Below are 20848 nucleotides of genomic sequence, written 5' to 3' on the forward strand. Positions count from 1 at the left end.
TGCGAGACTGGCTCCATTATTACCAAATAATGGAGGCATATAATTTAGATTAAAAAAATGGCTTCCAGGTGGAAAAATCAAAATTGGAAACAGAATTGTTAGATCCCAAAGTTAAGAATTTGTCAAGAATGTATAACTTGCTGTTGAAACGGAATACCCAGGATGAAATGGTGAAATCTGCTATGATTAAATGGGCACAAGATGTTGAACACAACATTATGATGGCTGACTGGGAACAGTTATGGACCACAGGTATGAAGTTTACGGCATGTAATGCCTTAAGAGGGAATCTAATGAAAATGATCTACAGGTGGTACATGACACCAGTCAAGCTTGCGAAAATTTACCATTTGCCCGATAATAAATGTTGGAAATGCAAAGAGACTGAAGGTACATTCTTTCACCTTTGGTGGACATGCCCAAGGATTAAGACTTTCTGGGAGATGATTTATAATGAAATGAAAAAGGTATTTAAATATACCTTCCTGAAGAAACCAGAGGCCTTTCTCCAGGGCATGGTCGGCCAATTGGTGCCAAAGAAGGATAGAACTTTCTTTATGTATGCTACAACAGCAGCAAGAATACTTATCGCAAAGCATTGGAAGACACAAGATCTACCCACCCTGGAAGAATGGCAGATGAAGGTGATGGACTATATGGAACTGGCGGAAATGACTGGCAGAATCCGAGACCAGGGAGAAGAGTTGGTGGAAGAAGATTGGAAAAAATTCAAAGTTTATTTACAGAAATACTGTAAAATTAATGAATGTTAGAAGGATGCTGGAATGAAGTTATATGGCTTTAGCAGAAATGTTATAAAGAATTAAGTAAAAATAGATTGTTAATGGGCCAAAGTGGAAAAATTAAGGTTAGATTGTGTTAAGATAAATTATAGAACAAAAGTTGAGAAAGATGGAAAGGATTTGCTGAAATAGCTAACTGAATTAGAATACAAAAAAGGGAGGTGTGAGGAGGTCGATGAAACAAGTAAATGAAAGACAAAGATATGGAAATATTGGATGTGTTTTTAATTGTTTTTGCTTTTCTTTTTGTTTTTTGGTTTTTTTTCTACGTATTGCAAGGTATTGATTTGTTTTGTTTAACTTTTCATTTTTTCTTTCTTATTCTTTCTGTAATCTTTAAACTTTTAATAAATATTATTTTTTTTAAAAAAAAGAGATTCTCTTGTGGCCGGAAGAAGCACCTGTATCAGAGAAGAGGACAGTGACAGAGGTGCATCACAATGCACTGTACCATTTCAGATGGCAGGCATTGCGGGGAGCAGGCGCTTTTGACCATTCCCTGCATGCAGAAAAATAGCTCATCAGGGACCTGCTACTCTACCAAGTGATGCTGAAGTTCTAAATCAGCATGTGATTTCCAGGAATAAAGAACTGGGCACAGAGATTTGAACAGGAGTAGCCAACCTGGCACCCTCCAGAGGCTGTCAGACTACAACTCCCATCAGCCCCAGCCAGCAGGACCAATGGTCAGGGCTGATGGGAGCTGCAGTCCAACAAGATGGGGAATTCACCATGCCAGCCACCCCTGGGGTGGAGGAAAAAGAAAGTCCATAACTCCCATGCTGAAGAGCAAGGAGGCCATCTGTCATGGGTGCTTTAGTTTAGATTCCTGCATGGCAGGGGGTTGGACTAGAAGACCCCCAGGGTTCCCTTCCAACTCTATAAGTCTATGATTCTATGACAGAGCTCAAGGCCACTTTCAGAGACGGGTGGCTATATGGTTTTTTTTATCTTGGTTTTTTGTGTGTTGTGAACGCCGTAAGATCTACAGACGGAGGACGGTATACAAATACCGTATTTTTCGCTCTATAAGACGCACCCGACCATAAGACGCACCTAGTTTTAGAGGAGGAGAACAAGAAAAATATATTCTCTCCCTCTCTGCGCAGCACCTCTCCAGCGAAGCGAAGTCAGAACAGCAAGAGGGATCGCTGCGCAGCGAAAGCAGCGATCCCTCTTGCTGTTCTGGCTTCTGGGATAGCTGTGCAGCCTGCATTCTCTCCATAAGATGCACACACATTTCCCCTTACTTTTTAGGAAGGGAAAAGTGCGTCATAGAGCGAAAAATACAGTAATCATCACAATAAAGTGAATTTGCACTTTAGGGACGCAGGTGGCACTGTGGGTTAAACCACAGAGCCTAGGGCTTGCTGATCAGATGGTTGGCGGGTCAAATCCCCGCGACGGGGTGAGCTCCCATTTCACAGTCCCAGCTACTGCCAACCTAGCAGTTCGAAAGCACATCAAAAGTGCAAGTAGATAAATAGGTACCGCTCCAGCGGGAAGGTAAACGGTGTTTCCGTGCGCTGTTCTGGTTTGCCAGAAGCGGCTTAGTCATGCTGGCCACATGACCCGGAAGCTGTACACCGGCTCCCTCGGCCAATAAAGCGAGATGAGCGCCGCAACCCCAGAGTCGGCCACGACTGGACCTAATGGTCAGGGGTCCCTTTACCTTTAAAGTGAATTTGCAGGTGCATTCAAAAGGTGCCAACAGAGAAAATCCCATTGTAAAGAAACGGAAAGGGGGGTGGTAGCTAAACAGCAGGAGAAATGCAGGCAACTGTTCCTTTTCTGAGACAGAACAGAGCCCGGACGTGCGCCGATATATTGAGGCCCAGCCAGAGCAACGCAAAACAATTCCTCCCCAGACTGAAGCCAAGAGGAGACTTGCGCAGAAGACACACAAGTGAACATGAAATAAGGGGTCAAAGGAGGACTGCAGCTGGGCAGGCTGGCTCGAGACATTTCGGGAACCTGCAATGCAAATCCAAAATGACAGCCCCCCTCACACTAATCCACACGGGGCAGGATCCGGCAGGAGGCTTTCTTGAGCAAGCCTAACCAAAATGATTTCTTGGCAGCTCAGCGATAGAAACCAAGTTTGCAAGAACGCAGACAGCAAGCAATGGGGACAGAGGCCTTGTCTCCTAGAGTTCCCACAGAACTGCTGCCAGCCCGAGCAGCCAATACTGAACTAGATTGTTTTCATATTCATTACACAAAAAATTATATACCGCTTGTTCGTTAAACAAAAACAAAAAATCCCCTCAATGCAGTTTGTAAAAAGATAAAACCAGAAAATCAAAACAATTACAGTGGTACCTCTGGTTACGTACTTAATTCGTTCCGGAGGTCCGTTCTTAACCTGAAACTGTTCTTAACCTGAAGCACCACTTTAGCTAATGGGGCCTCCCGCTGCTGTCGTGCCGCCGGAGCACGATTTCTGTTCTCATCCTGAAGCAAAGTTCTTAACCCGAGGTACTATTTCTGGATTAGCAGAGTGTGTAACCTGAAGCATCTGTAACCTGAAGCGTATGTAAGCCCAGGTACCACTGTACAGCCATACATACAAAAATGAAAAGACTAAAACCCACATTAATGTTCTAAGCTTCTGGGGGAGGGCAGCTTGTCTCAGCAGGAATGTTTTTATCAGGTGCCAAAAAGAGTAAAGGGAAGATGCCTGCGTGGTCTCAACAGGCAGGGAGTTCCAAAGCTGACACACTAAACTGTATTTTTGGTTTTTATGGAAGCCGCCCAGAGTGGCTGGGGAGGCCCAGCCAGATGGGCGGGGTATAAATAATAAATTATTATTATTATTATTATTATTATTATTATTATTATCCAGACAAATGCAGAAAATGGGGATTATGTGGCACTAGCAGGAGTGCCAAAGAACGAAAGTACAGCGGTACCTCTAGTTGCGGACACGATCCGTTCCGGGGTGCCGTTTGCACCCCAAAAGTCTGCCTCTTCCGCACATGTGTGCAGCGTTCTCCTGCGCTTCTGCACATAGCACACAGATCACTTCTGCGCATGCGCATGTGGCAAAACACAGAAGTATACACTTCCGGGTTTGCATCGTTCACAAGCTGAAAAGATGCAACATGAACCTAATGCAACACGAGTAAGAGCTGTTCGACAGTGGAATTTGCTGCCAAGGAGTGTGGTGGAGTCTCCTTCTTTGGAGGTCTTTAAGCAGAGGCTTGACAACCATATGTCAGGAGTGCTCTGATGGTGTTTCCTGCTTGGCAGGGGGTTGGACTCAATGGCCCTTGTGGTCTCTTCCAGCTCTATGATTCTATGATTCTATGAGGTATGACTGGATAAGGCAGCTTCAAAATTCTCTTTTCCCCCTTTAATGGCAGAAGGAGCATCTTTGATGGCGCAGAATGCCAACCGCGGGTAAGTCGAGGGATCCCACTATCCACAGTCGCCCAATGCCTTTTTCTCCCCATCGCTTACTGCCCAGATTTCGGAGTTTGCGCCTCCCTCGTTGAGGACACGCCTCCCTCACCAGGGACTAGCCCCTTACCTATACAAGTGGCCCGGTCCCCTGCGATCTGGTATCCACTCGGGCACTCACACCGGTAGCTGCCGGGCGTGTTGACGCAGACGGACTCTGGGCTGCACCTACTGCGGCCCTCTTGGCATTCGTTGACATCTGAGGAGGAGGAGAGGGGGGCAGGATGAATGGGGAGAAAGACGCTCAGGCCGATTCTTCCAGGCGGTTCCGGCATCATTTCACATTATCAGCTGTACAGCCGCCAACTCGCCCCCCTGGCCTCCCCCTCCCCATGGCTCGTTCCGGCCAGGACGTTCATTCCCCCATCCAGCTACAAAAACACCACCAGAGCCAAACAGATCCAGATGTTTTCCAGGGAAAACAAAGTTCCAAGGCTTAACCTTTTAAGCGTGCTAAACACGCACAGATCGGCTTCAAATCACTCTGAGTTCCCATCCTTCGACCCCCCCCCAAGCTCCTTGGCGTAATGGTAAGACGCATAGATTGATATATTTTTATATAGGGAGAACATTCACAAATTAACTACAGTACTTCTAGCTTGGTGGTCATCCCTGCCTCCAGTGCATAGCTGTCAACGTTTCCCTTTTCTTGCAAGGAATCCTATTCAGAATAAGGGGATTTCCCTTTAAAAAGGGAAAACGTTGACAGCTATGCTCCAGTGGCCAGGAGTTCCACAGTTTAACTCCGCACTACGCAAATCCTTCTTATTATCTGTCCTGACTCTTGGAATCCCCACTTGGCCTTTTAGGCACTGGGTGCCCTTGTGGCAGTCACTATCCCTCAGCCCAGTCTCCCTCACAGAGTCGTTGTGAAGGTAAGACGCAGAGGGGAGAATGACGGGCGCTGCCTTTAGCTCCTTGGTGGGAAAGTGGGTGGTCAAGGTTGGAGTAATAGTAACAGCAGCAATGCTCACCCGCACATTCCTTGCCATCACCCCAATATCCGGCCGAGCATTCGCAGGTATAATCCAGACCAGACCCTGGCTGGCAGCGGGCTGTTGTGTCGCATGAGTGTGTGCCATCGTAGCAGGGGTTCAAGGTGACTGTCCCAGAATCCTCTACGGGTGACAAGAAAAGGAGAGTGTGTATGTTTTTTAGTAATAATAATAATAATAATTTATTATTTCTACCCCAGCCACTCTGGGCAACTTCCAACAAAAGACTACAAATACATTAAAACATCAGTCATTAACAACTTCCCTAAACAGAGTTACCTTCAGATGTCTTCTAAAAGTCAGATAGTTGTTTATGCCCTTGACATCTAATGGGAGGGCTTTCCACAGGGCAGGTGCCACCACCAAGAAGGCCCTCTGCTTGGTTCCCTGTAACCTCACATCTCGCAGGGAGCGAACCACCAGAAGTCCCTCGGAGCCGGACCTCCATGTCCAGGATGGACGATGGGGGTGGAGATGCTCCTTCACGTATACTGGGCTGAGGCCGTTTAGGGCTTTCAAGGTCAGCACCAACACTTTGAATTGTTCTCGGAAACATACTGGGAGCCAACATAGGTCTTTCAAGACAAGTGTTATGTGGTCTCGGCAGTAGTACAGCTTACATTATTTTTTATTAATTTTGTTCAACATCACATAAAGAGATATCCAAACCAAGAAGCTGGTGTTCAGGCAATGCATGCAAAACAACAAACAAATAACCTAATTTCTTATCCCGGATGACTGTTTGTATAGAAGGCGATAAACTGTTTAAGTTAACCAATAAGTGTGCGGAGAGTTTCCTATTTTTGTTTTTAGCTGGGGAAGTAATATAAAGCTGTGCCATTCGATGACAAAGGAGTCTTTGTGCTTCAGGCCTCTGCACCAATGTTATTTTGTTATTTTATTTTTCTACGGGCACTATTGGCCAGACTTCACACAGACAGGTTTTAAAGAGAAGATGGAGAAGGAAGTAAGGAAGACTCAGAGCTTGAGACCCCTCCCTCTGCCATCCCTTGTATTTCTTTTTTGGGGGGGAGCAGGGGGAATGGTTGCTTGGTTTCCGTGCTAAATTTATATCCTCTCCTTCCTCCAGTGTTCTCCAGAGAGTATACCTGTCGTGGCCTCACTTTATTCTGACAGCAACTTTGCAAGGTAGGCTTGAATTATCTAGCCATCACAGGGTCTGCCTTTAAATACTGTTGTTGTTCTTTAGTCGTTTAGTCGTGTCCGACTCTTCGTGACCCCCTGGACCAGAGCGTGCCAGGCCCTCCTGTCTTCCACTGCCTCCCGCAGTTTGGTCAAACTCATGTTCGTAGTTTCAAGAACACTGTCCCACCATCTCGTCCTCTGTTGTCCCCTTCTCCTTGTGCCCTCCATCTTTCCCAACATCAGGGTCTTTTCCATGGAGTCTTCTCTTCTCATGAGGTGGCCAAAGTATTGGAGCCTCAGCTTCAGGATCTGTCCTTCCAGCGAGCACTCAGGGCTGATTTCCTTAAGAATGGTTAGGTTTGATCTTCTTGCAGTCCATGGGACTCTCAAGAGTCTCCTCCAGCACCAGAATTCAAAAGCATCCATTCTTTGGCGATCAGCCTTTTTTATGGTCCAGCTCTCACTTCCATACATCACTACTGGGAAAACCATGGCTTTAACTATACGGACCTTTGTTGGCAAGGTGATGTCTCTGCTTTTTAAGATGCTGTCTAGGTTTGTCATTGCTTTTCTCCCAAGAAGCAGGCGTCTTTTAATTTAGTGGCTGCTGTCACCATCTGCAGTGATCACGGAGCCCAAGAAAGTAAAATCTCTCACTGCCTCCATTTCTTCACCTATTTGCCAGGAGGTGATGGGAACAGTGGCCATACTAGTTGCTAGGAATCACAAGTGCAGAAGAGGGAGGGGGCACTCAGTAAATAAAAAAGAAACTGTTATTTAGGGGAACTGAATTTAATTCTAAATTATATTCTGAAAACGTGGGAGATTTCAAGGGATCAAAAAAAATGGAGGTAATGTGCTATATTAGAAGCAAAAAAAACCTTGTTTTGATGAATTGGAAGAGCCGCAAAAAGATTCCATTGAGCACATGGATTGATAATATGGACAGATTAGCTATATATGAACGAATTGCATGTCAACGCAAATTAAGAGTGGATAAATATGAAGAAATCCCCTTTCACTTGACTTTTCTCTAAACTAAAAAGTCCCAAAGGCAAAGTCCACCTTTGCACTGTGACCAGAGCCGTACGTAAAAATCGTGGCGCGGCCACAGAATGTTCAGAGACGTGTTAACTGCCGAGAGCGAAGGGGGCCTCTCTCTGAAAACCGCGCAGGCAGGATCTCAGCCAGCCTGCAACACGAACCCCACATCTGACGTTACGAAAGCAAAACAGGACTATTGCATCTCCTTCCAGAATCTTTGCAAGTTGCTCCTATGTCCCTCTCGCCGTGGCCCAGATGACCGGTTGTCCTCCCAACCATCTGCCCGGGTCCTGCAGTTGTGCAAACAGTCCATCTTCCTTTGGCTATTTTTACAACCAGGTTATAAAGCGCTTGGATTACAAACTCGAGATCTGGAAGTCATTTGTGTGCTTAAGGAGAGAGGGAGGGAGGGAAGAGGAGGAAGAACAACAAACTGCATCTTTTGTTGCTGGAGATGAAGCTGTGAGCAGTAGACCACCCCAACTCTCTCTCTCTCTCCCTTTCTCTCTCTCCGTGGGAATTCGTACCTCTTGTCCCACAAACACTGAAATCACTCTATCGCTACCAGGAAGAAGAAGCCTCATCCATTCTCCAGGATTGCTCCGTCGGAAAGCCATTTTCGCAGGCTGTGTTTTGCCAAACCCGGGAGACGAAGGAGAGGGCAAGCAAAAGCCCACACCAGCTTTAATAATAATAATAATAATAATAATAATAATAATAATAATAATAATAATAATTTATTATTTGTAACCCGCCCATCTGGCTGGGTTTCCCCAGCCACTCTGGACGGCCTCCACAGAGACCAAAAATACATCATTCCCGCCCTGTGGAATGCCCTCCCATCAGATATCAAGGAAATAAGCAGCTATCTGACTTTTAGAAGACATCTGAAGGCAGCCCTGCATCAATCAGTTTTTAATGTTTTATGTTTTATCGTGTTTTTAATATTCCGCGGGGAGCCGCCCCAGAGTGGCTGGGGAAACCCAGCCAGATGGGTGGGGTATAAATATATTATTATTGGAGTGGTACCTCTGGTTGAGAACGGGATCCGTTCCGGAGGCCCGTTCGCAACATGAAAAGAGCGCAACCCGCAGCGGCGCGTCTGCGCATGCACGGTTTGCGATTAGCCGCTTCTGCGCATGCGCGTGACGTCATTTTGCACTTCTGCGCATGCGTGAGCGGCGAAACCCGGAAGTAACCCTTTCCGGTACTTCTGGGTCACTGCAGGACGTAACCTGAAAGCACATAACTTGAAGTGAACGTAACATGAGGTACGACTGTATTATTCTTCTCCACCACCCAAAAAACAATCCCTGCAGTGTCCTCTGTGGCCAACTCAGTGAAAACGTGGTTTGGGAATGGTGCAGATACGATACGATACGATACAATAATCTTTATTGTCATTGTCCTATACATAACAACGAAATTGAAAAATCTACTGTATTTTTCGCTCTATAAGACGCACCAGACCATAAGACGCACCTAGTTTTTGGAGGAGGAAAACAAGGAAAAAAATATTCTGAATCTCAGAAGCCAGAACAGCAAGAGGGATCGCTGCGCAGTGAAAGCAGCAATCCCTCTTGCTGTTCTGGCTTCTGGGATAGCTGTGCAGCCTGCATTCGCTCCATAAGACGCACACACATTTCCCCTTACTTTTTAGGAGGGAAAAAGTGAGCCTTATAGAGCAAAAAATACGGTACATAAAACATTCAAAACCCAACAAGCCTGCTATCCCAACCTGGTTAGCCCCCTAAAAACTCTGATACCCCATTTTTAAAATACAATATACTCCCATAGAGACTCCTTAAAGTAAAGGTAAAGGGACCCCTGACCATTAGGTCCAGTCGCAGACGACTCTGGGGTTGTGGCGCTCATCTCGCTTTATTGGCCGAGGGAGCCGGCGTACAGCTTCTGGGTTATGTGGCCAGCATGACTAAGCCACTTCTGGTGAACCAGAGCAGCGCACGGAAATGCCATTTACCTTCCCACTGGAGCGGTTCCTATTTATCTACTTGCACTTTGATGTGCTTTCAAAATGCTAGGTTGGCAGGAGCAGGGACCGAGCAGCAGGAGCTCACCCCATCGCGGGGATTCGAACCGCTGACCTTCTGATCGGCAAGTCCTAGGCTCTGTGGTTTAACCCACAGCACCACCCGCATCCCAGAGACTCCTTACACTGCATTTAAAACCAGAAACGTGTTTGGGTAGAAGCCAGCAACTGGCATCTGGGGGCATATTGCCTCTTCTGTGAATCTGCCTGACCTGCTTTTAAAGACAACGTACCTCCCAGCGGTCCAATCTGGTTGGTGACAGCATAGCGAAGCACGCTCTCCTCCTCGTTGTACAAGGCAAAGATGCGGTCCACGGTCAGCTGCTGGGCGGCGGGGAACAGCCTGCGGTGATGGGCATGCTGGCACTCTAGGTAGGTGATGTTCTGGTGCAGGCGGTAAGAGAAGGTTTGGCTGACGTTTCCGGAAACAAGGGAATACTCCCGATAGGACGTGGACGTCACAACTGGGGAAGAGAGGAAAGGGGGAGTGCTGGGTTCGTCTTAGAAAATAATAATAATAATAATAATAATAATAATAATAATAATAATTTATTCATATCCCGCTCTCCCCAGCCAAAGCCGGGCTCAGAGCGGCTAACAGTAAAATAATACAACATTCTAAAATCAATTCATTATAAAATCAGTTCAAATCAAATTGAGGGCAACCATTGGGCTAGAGTTCTGTGAAGAATTACCAAAGGAGGGGGTCAGGCTGCGCTTTGGCCAAAGGCCTGGTGGAACAGCTCTGTCTTGCAGGCCCTGCAGAAAGATGTCAAGTCCTGCAGTGCCCTAGTCTCTTGTGGCAGAGCGTTCCACCAGACCGGAGCCACAGCCGAAAAAGCCCTGGCTCTGGTTGAGGCCAGCCTAACCTCTCTATGGCCTGGGACCTCCAAGATGTTTTTGTTTGAAGATCGTAAGTTCCTCTGTGGGACATACCAGGAGAGGCGGTCCTGTAGGTACGAGGGTCCTAGGCCGTATAGGGCTTTAAAGGTTAAAACCAGCACCTTGAACCTGATCCTGTACTCCACCGGGAGCCAGTGCAGCTGGTATAGCACCGGGTGAATGTGATCTCGCTGCGGCATTCTGCACCCTCTGGAGTTTCTGGGTCAGTCTCAAGGGCAGCCCCACGTAGAATGAGTTACAATAATCCATTCTGGAGGTGACCGTTGCGTGGATCACAGTGGCTAGGTCAGGGCGAGAGAGGTAAGGAGCCAACTGCTTAGCTTGGCGGAGACGAAAAAATGCCGCCTTTGTTATAGCCGCAATCTGCGCCTCCATAGAGAGGGAGGTGTCGAAGATTACACCCAAACTCTTAACGGACGGTGCTGGCACTAATTGCACCCCCGCAAGAGATGGGAGTTGCCACCCTCCAATCCCATATCGTCCCGTCCCAGCCACAGGACCTCTGTCTTCGAAGGATTTAACTTCAACCGGCTCCCATGTACTTCCAAAAGTATGTGGCCACAGCTTCCAAACATCTGGTCAGTGTGTCTGGGGCCGAGTCAGGATGGCCATCCATCAACAGATAGAGTTGGGTATCATCAGCGTACTGATGGCAGCCCAACCCAAAACTCCGGACAAGCTCCAGACAAAATCACTGCCTCCTCTACAGGTGTGCATCGCAGAATCGTAGAATTGTAGAACTGGAAAGGACCATTCAGGGCCATTTAGTCCAACCCCCTACAATGCAGGAATCTTTTGCCCAAGGTGGGATTCGAACCCACAACCTTGAGATGAAGAGTCTCATGCTCTACCAACTGAGCTATCTCAGTGCTACAGTTATGGCAATCACCCAGAAGTATGTCAGACAGCATGACAGAAAAAGAAAAAGCAGGCGTTGATATGTTTTGCTCAAAAAAAAAATTTAACAATTTAATGGTGGTTCATTCATATATTCCTTCCTTCCTTCCTTCTTTCCCCACAGGACTTTCCTTTATGGTGTTTTGGGTGTTTATTTTTACGGATACTAAGATGCTGCCACCCACCATAAGTGAAAAGGCTAACATGACAGATTGCTTCCTTTTGAGCCCAGGAGGTGAATTGTTTTATTTACCATATTTTTCGCTCCATAAGACGCACCTATTTTTTTAGAGGGGGAATGCAAGAAAAAGGATATTCTTCAAAGGGAGCGCTGAGCAGAGCCTGTATGCATCCCAGGCTCTGCTCAGCGCTCCCTTTCACGAGCCGTGTGGAGTCAGTGACGGGCTGCCCTTCTCCCTCCTCAGGGAAAAGCCCCCAAGAGCCGCACACACGCTCCGTATGGCTCTTTAAAGGGAGCGCGGCTTTTGGGGGGTTTTCTGGGAGGTGGGGGAAGGGAATGAGGGGCTAAGCCAGAAGCTAGAACAGGGAGAGGGAGTGCTGCACAGCTGTTCTGGCTTCTGGGATAGCTGCGCAGCCTGCATTCGCTCCATAAGACGCACACACATTTCCCCTTACTTTTTAGGAGGGAAAGGTGTGACTTATAGAGCGAAAAATACGGTATTTAAATTTACATACAGCCCTTCTATAGATCTCATGATGGTTCACAGCATAAAAACACAAGATCAAAACGTAAAATGCACAATGAAAACACAAACAAGAACAACACAGATCAATAACACCCTTCCCACAAACACATTTAGAAGAATATGGGGTGCTAGCTCCAGCTAGGAACATAGGATACAATATGATAATCTTTATTGTCATTGTCCCATACAGAACAACGAAATTGAAAATCTACATCAGGCATTCAGAAACAAACAAGGCTGCTATCCCAGCTATCCTAGCCTGGTTAGCCCCCTAAAAACTCTGATACCCCATAATTAAATACAATACACGCTTGCTCCATCTAACTCAGCCCTGCCTACGCTGACTGGCTTCAGGGCCAAGGGCGGATTTGAATTCTTATTATTATTATTACTGACTGACCATCTTGCTGGTTATGAGACTCTTCACATAACACATTTTTGGGTGCAAACTATGTCTTTTTCCAAGAACTTTGGAATGCTCGGTGTATGAAATTGATAGAGAAGAAGAAGAAGAGTTTGGATTTGATACCCCGCTTTATCACTACCCTAAGGAGTCTCAAAGCGGCTCACAATCTCCTTTTCCCCTTCCTCCCCCACAACAAACACTCTGTGAGGTGAGTGGGGCTGAGAGACTTCAGAGAAGTGTGACTGGCCCAAGGTCACCCAGCAGCTGCATGTGGAGGAGCGGGGAAGCGAACCCGGTTCACCAGATTACGAGTCCACTGCTCTTAACCACTACACCACACTGGCTCTCAACAGAGATTCCTATTCTAATATATTCCTATTCGCGGGGAAAAGACGATTTTGCAAAGCGCAAAACACAAAGCAGCTTCTTACGGACAAACTGAGCCCGGGCTCGTCCATACCTGAATCTGAGTAGTGGTAGATCTCCTTGAAAGGTGCAATGTGGACGGTGAAATCCTCAGGGATGTAGGGCACCTGACCTTGAATTTCAGTCCGAACGCTGAGGTAATTCTCTGCATCCAGCCCGTCGGCGGTTTGCTTGACCGAAACCTTTTCCTCTCCAGGATAGAAAGTGGCTTCAAAATGGTGAGTGAATTTAGCACCTATTGTGGGGAGAGGGAAAGACCCGGAATATTTTATTTGTATTTATTTTAAAATTATCTTTCTTACCCACCTTTTGCCATAAGGTTCCTGGGGCAACATAACCAGCAACATACAATACGATAATCTTTATTGCCATTGTCCCATACAGAACAACGAAATTGAAAAAATCTACATCAGACATTCAAAAACCAACAAGCCTGCTATCCCAGCTATCCCAGCCTGGTTAACCCCCTAAAAACTCTGATACCCCATACAGTGGTACCTCAGGTTACATACGCTTCAGGTTACATGCACTTCAGGTTACATACTCCGCTAACCCAGAAATAGTGCTTCAGGTTAAGAACTTTGCTTCAGGATGAGAACAGAAATCGTGCTCTGGTGGCGCGGCAGCAGCAGGAGGCCCCATTAGCTAAAGTGGTGCTTCAGGTTAAGTACAGTTTCAGGTTAAGTACGGACCTCCGGAACAAATTAAGTACTTAACCTGAGGTACCACTGTAATTAAATACAATATACTCCCTCAGAGACTACCTTACACTGCGTTTAAAACCAAAATCACATTTGAATAGAAACTGTTTCTCAGGCGGCTAGTCCTGGCCTTTACAACCCTATACCTTCTTCCGGAAGGCAGAAGCTGGAAGAGATCATTTCCGGGGTGCGCACTATCCTGCACTGTCTCTGCAGCTTTCTTATGATACCTGGAAGCGTAGATTTGATCCAAGGTGGGAAGAGTGCACCCAATTATTCTCTCCGCAGTCTTTACAACCCTGGACAGCATTGTTTTTCCCCCGACCGTGCAGCTCCCAAACCACACACATGGTCCATAAGTTAATACACTCTCCACAGTACAATGTAACCATGCAAGTCAAAACAGCTTATACAATTATTAAAAGAATGTTCAACAAAAGCAATGCAGTCCAGGTAAATTGAAACGCAGAGCAACCTTAACTGCCAGGATAAACAGGTGTGTCTTTTGCGCAGGACAGAGGCAGACAGACAATGAAGGTGCCAGGTGAAAGAGTGTGGGGAAGGAGCCCCACAATTTTAGGGGCTGTCACAGAATCCCAGGTTACCATTTCCCACCCCTCTGTTGAACTTAACCCCTGAGAAGTTCTGCAGAGAAGGAGCTCGCTCGGACTGCTGGCACTCAAGAGACAGCTTTTTCTTTCCCTTTGATACATTGCATTCTATTATCTTTCTGCAAAAGAGTTTGGGTTTTATTGCTTCATATGTTGCTAATAATAATAATAATAATAATAATAATAATAATAATAATAATATTTATTTATACCCTGCCCTCCCCGGCCAGAGCCGGGCTCAGGGCGGCTAACACCAATAAAACCACAGTAAAAACATAATGGGGGGGGACCAATTTAAAATACAGGTTAAAATGCAATTTAAAATGCAGCCTGATTTTAAAGGTAAAGGTAAAGGGACCCCGACCATTAGGCCCAGTCGTGACCGACTCTGGGCTCATCTCGCTTTACTGGCCGAGGAAGCCAGCGTACAGCTTCCGGGTCATGTGGCCAGCATGACTAAGCCACTTCTGGCGAACCAGAGCAGTGCACGGAAACGCCGTTTACCTTCCCGCTGGAGCGGTACCTATTTATCTACTTGCACTTTGACGGGCTTTCGAACTGCTAGGTTGGCAGGAGCAGGGACTGAGCAATGGGAGCTCACCCCATCGCGGGGATTCGAACCGCCGACCTTCTGATCGGCAAGTCCTAGGCTCTGTGGTTTAACCCACAGTGCCACCCATGTCCCTCTCATTTTAAAAGTAGCCCATAAATCAAAACCGTAAGGGGAGGGAAACATAAGGGTCAGACCGAGTCCAAACCAAAGGCCAGGCAGAACAGCTCTGTCTTGCGGGCCCTGCGGAAAGATGTCAAGTCCCGCAGGGCCCTAGTCTCTTGTGACAAAGCATTCCACCAAGTCGGGGCCAGTACTGAAAAGGCCCTGGCCCTACTTGAGACCAATCTAACCACCTTACGACTTGGGACCTCCAAAATGTCATTTCTGGACCTTAAGGTCCTCCCTGGGGCAGACCAGGAGAGGCGGTCCCGTGGGTACGTGGGTTCTATGCTTTTAAAAAAGATGCAAGGCAGGGTTAGTGAGGGTTGTGACCTGGGGAGAAGCCTGAGGGATGGGTTGAGAGGTCTGGCGGCCCCCAGGCTTGAAGTTCCCCCACACCTGGCCTTCACCCTTGACTGTTCTCCTCGGGGACTCACCAGCGATCCTGAAGCCATTTTTGTATCCCGGTTTCTCCAGAGCAAAAAGCCAGCCGAAAAAGCCCCCGATGGGAGCCAGAGGCATCAGAGACCTGGCGGCCGGCTGAGGGATGTGGCTGATGGCCGTGTAGGCTCGCCCGTCATTGCCAACAATGTAGGCATGCATGTCCACTTCTCCAAAGCGCAGCGGCGTCCGGCCCACCAGCAGGTCTCCGCTCACCTTGCCGTTGAGACGGTGAGCAGCGCCTGAGAAAGCCAGAGGAGACTTTTAGCCAACCACCACCACCATCATCATCATTTTATTGTTTGTACCCCACCCATCTGGCTGGGTTGCCCAAGCCACACTAGGCAGCTCCCAACAGAATATTAAGAACATGATAAAATAATAATAATAATAATAATAATAATAATAATAATAATAATAATAATAATATCTTTATACCCATCTGACTGGGTTGCCCGAGCCACACTGGGCGGCTCTCAACAGAATATTAAGAACATGATAAAATAATAAATAATAATAATAATAATAATAATAATAATAATAATTTATTCATTTATACCCATCTGATTGGGTTGTCCAAGCCACACTGGGTGGCTCCCAACAGAATATTAAGAACATGACAAAATATTACACATTAAGAAGCTTCCCTGCACAGGGCTGCCTTCAGATGTCTTTTAAATGTCAGATAGTTGTTTATTTCCTTGGCATCTGGTGGGAGGGCGTTCCACAGAGCGGGCGCCACCACCAAGAAGGCCCTCTGCGTGGTTCCCTGTAACTTTGCTTCTCACAGCAAGGGAACCGCCAGAAGGCCCTCGGCGCTGGACCTCAGTGTCCGGGTAGAATGATGGCGGTGGAGACGCTCCTTCAGGTATACTGGGCCAAGGCCATTTAGGGCTTTCAAGGTCAGCACCAACACTTTGAATTGTGCTCAGAAACGTACTGAGAGCCAATGTAGGTCTTTCAGGACCGGTGTTATATGGTCTCGGCGGCCGCTCCCAGTCACCAGTCTAGCTGCTGCTTTCTGGATTAATTGCAGTTTCCAGGTCACCTTCAAAGGTAGCCCCACGTTGAGCACATTGCAGTAGTCCAAGTGGGAGATAACTAGAGCATGCACCACTCTGGCAAGACAGTCTGTGGGCAGGGAGGGTCTCATCCTGCATACCAGATGGCGCTGGTAGATAGCTGCTCTTGACACAGAATTGACCTGCGCCTCCATGGACAGCTGTGAGTCCAAAATGACTCCCAGGCTGCGCACCTGCACACATATCCATCAACTGATATTCAAGAGCACAAGAAGAGCTTGCAGAATCAGGCCAGGGGCCCATTTATTTCAGCATCCTGAGCTCACAGTGGCCAACCAGATGCCTCAATGGGGAACCTGCAAGCAGGATTCAAACACAAGATCCACTCTTCCCTCCTGTGGTTTCCAGCAACTGGAAGTCACCATTATGGCTAGTAACCACAGACACCACATGCTGATTCTCTGAAGAATTCAACACTTTCCCCCAGAATTATATATTTGTATACAGCTCAGGCTTGAAATACGGTTTGATTTGATCGATGGAACATATTTCTATGCCTCTTTTCATGCAAATGAATCCCAAAGCAGCTTACAAACAATGCATAACATGATAGAACATAACAAACACAACGTAACTCATATGGAATTATTAACAAACCACCACTGAAACATCTAGAAAACACTACTAACAAGGCAGCGGCTGTAAAATAAGCTAAACATCACAAATAAAGCAAAACTCATATTAACAAATCGATCACAGTGTGTATAATATGTAAAACAATATTAACATGAACAAAATAGCAGCCCAAAAATAAACTATGCATTGTTGATACACACACTTTCCACATCCCCATGACTTGCAATCTTTTGCTCTATTCAGCTCCTGAAAATATACCGCCGATACATCATTTTCATCACAATTTTTAACATAATTTTTAAATTAAAAAAAACTCATTTTATACGCGGAAAAGTACGGTACCTTCCGGCAAGCAGTGTCTTCCGTTCCCGTAGAACTTAGACTGGCAGTGGCAGCAGAAACCTGTGCTGTAATCTGTGCAGAAGGCATGCAGGGAACATTGGCGGTGGTGGTCCTCGCAGGTCTCCACGTTGGCAGTGCTGTAGGTGAACCCTAAATGAAAAAAACGCAAGTTGTTTTATATCCTATATATCTCAGAGGGAGCGGGCTGCCACAGCTGTGTCACCTTGCCCTCCCGCACAGAGCTCAGAGTTCGTCCTGCAATCCACCCCCTCTGGGCTCAGAATCTCACCTGGCTCTGGGAGAATCAGAAACCAGGAGGACTAACATTTTAATAAGGAACGGGGGTAATTTATAACTTATCTTAAAGACCATTGTAAACAGTTAAAATCGTGAGTAGGATTGGAATATCCCTTGTAGCTTAATGGTGAATTTTGGATACAATTTTGGAGAGTATCCGCTGGGAGAGATCATCAGGGGGTTTGGACTGGATGTCCATCAATATGCGGATGATACCCAGCTCTACCTCTCTTTCAAATCAGAACCAGTGAAAGCGGTGAAGGTCCTGTGTGAGTGCCAGGAGGCGGTTGGAGGATGGATGGTGGCTTATGGATTGAGGTTGAATCCTGACAAGACAGAAGTTCTGTTCTTGGGGGACAGGGGGTGAGCCGGTGTCAAGGACCTACATTGGCTTCCAGTACATTTCCGAGCACAATTCAAAGTGTTGGTGCTGACCTTTAAAGCCCTAAATGGCCTCGGTCCATTGTACCTGAAGAAGCGTCTCCACCCCCATTGTTCTGCCCAGACACTGAGGTCCAGCTCCAAGGGCCTTCTGGCGGTTCCCTCATTGCGAGAAGCAAAGCTACAGGGAACCAGGCAGAGGGCCTTCTTGGTGGTGGCACCCACCCTGTGGAACGCCCTCCCAGCAGATGTCAAAGAGATAAACAACTACCTGACATTTAGAAGACATCTGAAGGCAGCCCTGTTCAGAGAAGTTTTTAATGTGTGACATGTACTTTTGATCTTTGTTGGAAGCTGCCCAGAGTGTCTGGGGAAGCCCAGCCAGATGGGCAGGGTACAAATAAATTATTATTATTATTATTATTATTATTATTATTATTATTATTATTATATAGTTGGGTTATTATAAAAGATGCAGGAGGCAATCATTAACAACAGAACCCACAAAGGGGAGGTCCAAGAGATTCCTTAGAATCTTGCTTTTATGCTGTATGTTGGGTATGTGACTGTATAATTTCTATCTGAAAAACCAAATAAATAAATAAAAATGGGGGGTGGAGAGAATCTCACCCAGCTTCCGCAGGACATTTGACGATGCTGAATATTGGTACACCTAGCCCAGCACTAGGGTACAATTTGCTCCCGGCCCAATGTTTTATTGTGTTAATTGACAAAGTCCTAAACAACTCAGAATAATATAGTTGCAGAGATGGAGGGGGCCCCAAAGGTCGTTCCAACGAAAGAGTTTCGACAGTGGAAAGGTCATGGGCTTTGAAGACACTCGAACTCAGGACGCAAGGGAGAAACGTGCTAAGAGGAAGGCACGCTTGGCAAATCCACACCATGATCAACTCCCACCCGGAAACCAATGTCTCCACTGTGGAAGGACGTGTGGATCCAGAATTGGCCTCCATAGTCACTTACGGACTCATTGCTAAAACCATGTTTATGGAAGACAATCTTACTCAACTACAAGGGATCGCCAAAGAAGTAAGCTATTGTTCAGTAGAAACTGATTCAAAGCAGAAATATTAGTGCTGTGGAAGCAATGTACGAGAGCAATGTATGCTCAGAAATGTCTCCCTGCTCTGTTGACTCCAGTGAGTCTTAAGTCATGGCATTCACCTGGGTCCCAGGTAATGACAGCCAGGTTGCAACATGAGTCAATAGTGTGATGCAGCGGCGAAACAAGCTAATGCTATTCTAAGCTGGGAAGTGTGAAGAGAGCGACCAAGACGACCAAGGGTCGGGAAACCAAGCCTTATGAGGAACAGTCGAGGTATGCTTAGCCTGGAGAAGAGGAGATATGAGAACCATCTTCAAATATCTCAAGGGCTGTCCCATGGAAGAATGGAACAAGCTTGTTTTCTCCTGATCTGGAGAGTAGGACCCGAACCAATGGCTTCAAGTTACGAGAAAGGAGATTCTGACTAAACATGACAAAGAACTTTCTGACAGTAGGAGCCATTCGACAGTGGAATGGCCTCCCTTGGGAGGTGGTGGACTCTCCTTCCTTGGAGGTTTCTAAGCAGAGTTTGGATGGCCATCTCTCAGGGATGCTTCAGTTGAGATTCCTGCATTTCAGGGGGTTGGACTAGATGACCCTTGGTATTCCTCTCAATTCTACAATTCTACGATTCTATGTCCGCATTAAGCTACATTCCCAACTGACCACTGTGTTCTCCAGAAGTGGGAGCAGGTACCTTGAACCAATTCCAAATATTTTTGTATTTGAGGCACTTTTCCCCACTGAATATAAGGAAGCTTTGCTAGGAGACCCACAGCTGGTTATTTGTCAGTCCTTGGGGGTTGAGAGGCAATTCAAAACAAAAATGTATGGGAAAATGGGATAGATATAAGATATATGTTCAAAAATATTGTAAAGGTTCGCTATCTATGCTAGCATTCGATTGATGTTGGAGAGAAATTGAGTTGAGAAACAAGGTGTATTATCTAATACATATTGATATAGGAACGTATTAGATAAAATGTAAAGAAATATACAATAATAAGAGTACATTCATTTGTAAAAAAAAAAAGAATATACAACAAGATTGACAGGAAGTCCGTAGTGTTGGCAAAAATATTGTTTTGAAATGGCTTTGTTTTTTCTTTGTTTTTCTTTCTTTAGGTACATAAATTTGGTATATAAACTTTGTATACATGTTGGAAATTATATTAGAATATGCCCTATAATGTAATATGATAATGTATACATATGTGACATAAGAATGTTAATAAAAGAAAAAGCCCACAGCTCCTGAAGGCAGCCAGAGCCAACTGCTCTGGGCTGCTGACACTGCCGCTGCTGTGTTTCCCGGGGACATTAGATGAAATCCGGGGACATTCCGGGGATGGAATTTGTACGGGGACTTATTCGCAAATCCGGGGACTGTCCCTGGGAAATGGGGACGTCTGGTAACCCTAGTGTACAGTTTCCCATTCCTTGTAAGCCTGCCCTGAAGGCAGGGAATTGGGAATGAGGAGGACGTACCAGGGAAGCGATACGATGGCCACCTTCCAATATCTGGAGGGCTGTCTCATGGAAGATGGAGCAAGCTTGTTTTCTGTTGTTCCAAAGGGTACAACCTGAACCAATGGGTTCAAATGACAAAGAAGGAGATTCCCATTAAACATTAGGAAGAACTTTCTGATGCTAAGAGCTGTTCAACAATGGAACGAGCTCCCTCGGAAGGTGGTAGACTCTCCTTCCTTGGAGGGCTTTAAGCAGAGGTTGGGCAGCCATCTGTCATGGATGCTTTAGCTGAGACTCCTGCATTGCAGTGGGTTGGTCTAGATGACCCTC

At 46.3% G+C, this 20848-nt stretch overlaps 1 protein-coding gene across 1 annotated transcript in view; it reads right to left on the reverse strand.

Moving 5' to 3' along the window:
* NID2 (nidogen 2) overlaps nucleotides 1-20848 on the reverse strand; it is an 80345-nt gene that overhangs the window by 24710 nt on the left and 34787 nt on the right. Inside the window, exons 5-10 of the mRNA XM_083610975.1 lie at nucleotides 17305-17454; nucleotides 15301-15546; nucleotides 12874-13074; nucleotides 9734-9964; nucleotides 5240-5383; nucleotides 4336-4464 (exon numbers count right to left, since the gene is read on the reverse strand). Of these exons, the coding sequence (XP_083467101.1) occupies nucleotides 4336-4464; nucleotides 5240-5383; nucleotides 9734-9964; nucleotides 12874-13074; nucleotides 15301-15546; nucleotides 17305-17454 (1101 nt within the window). The remainder of the gene's footprint in view (nucleotides 1-4335; nucleotides 4465-5239; nucleotides 5384-9733; nucleotides 9965-12873; nucleotides 13075-15300; nucleotides 15547-17304; nucleotides 17455-20848) is intronic.

This window comes from Podarcis filfolensis (genome assembly GCF_964270895.1).
Source record: "Podarcis filfolensis genome assembly, chromosome: 1".
Classification (NCBI taxonomy): Eukaryota; Metazoa; Chordata; class Lepidosauria; order Squamata; family Lacertidae; genus Podarcis; species Podarcis filfolensis.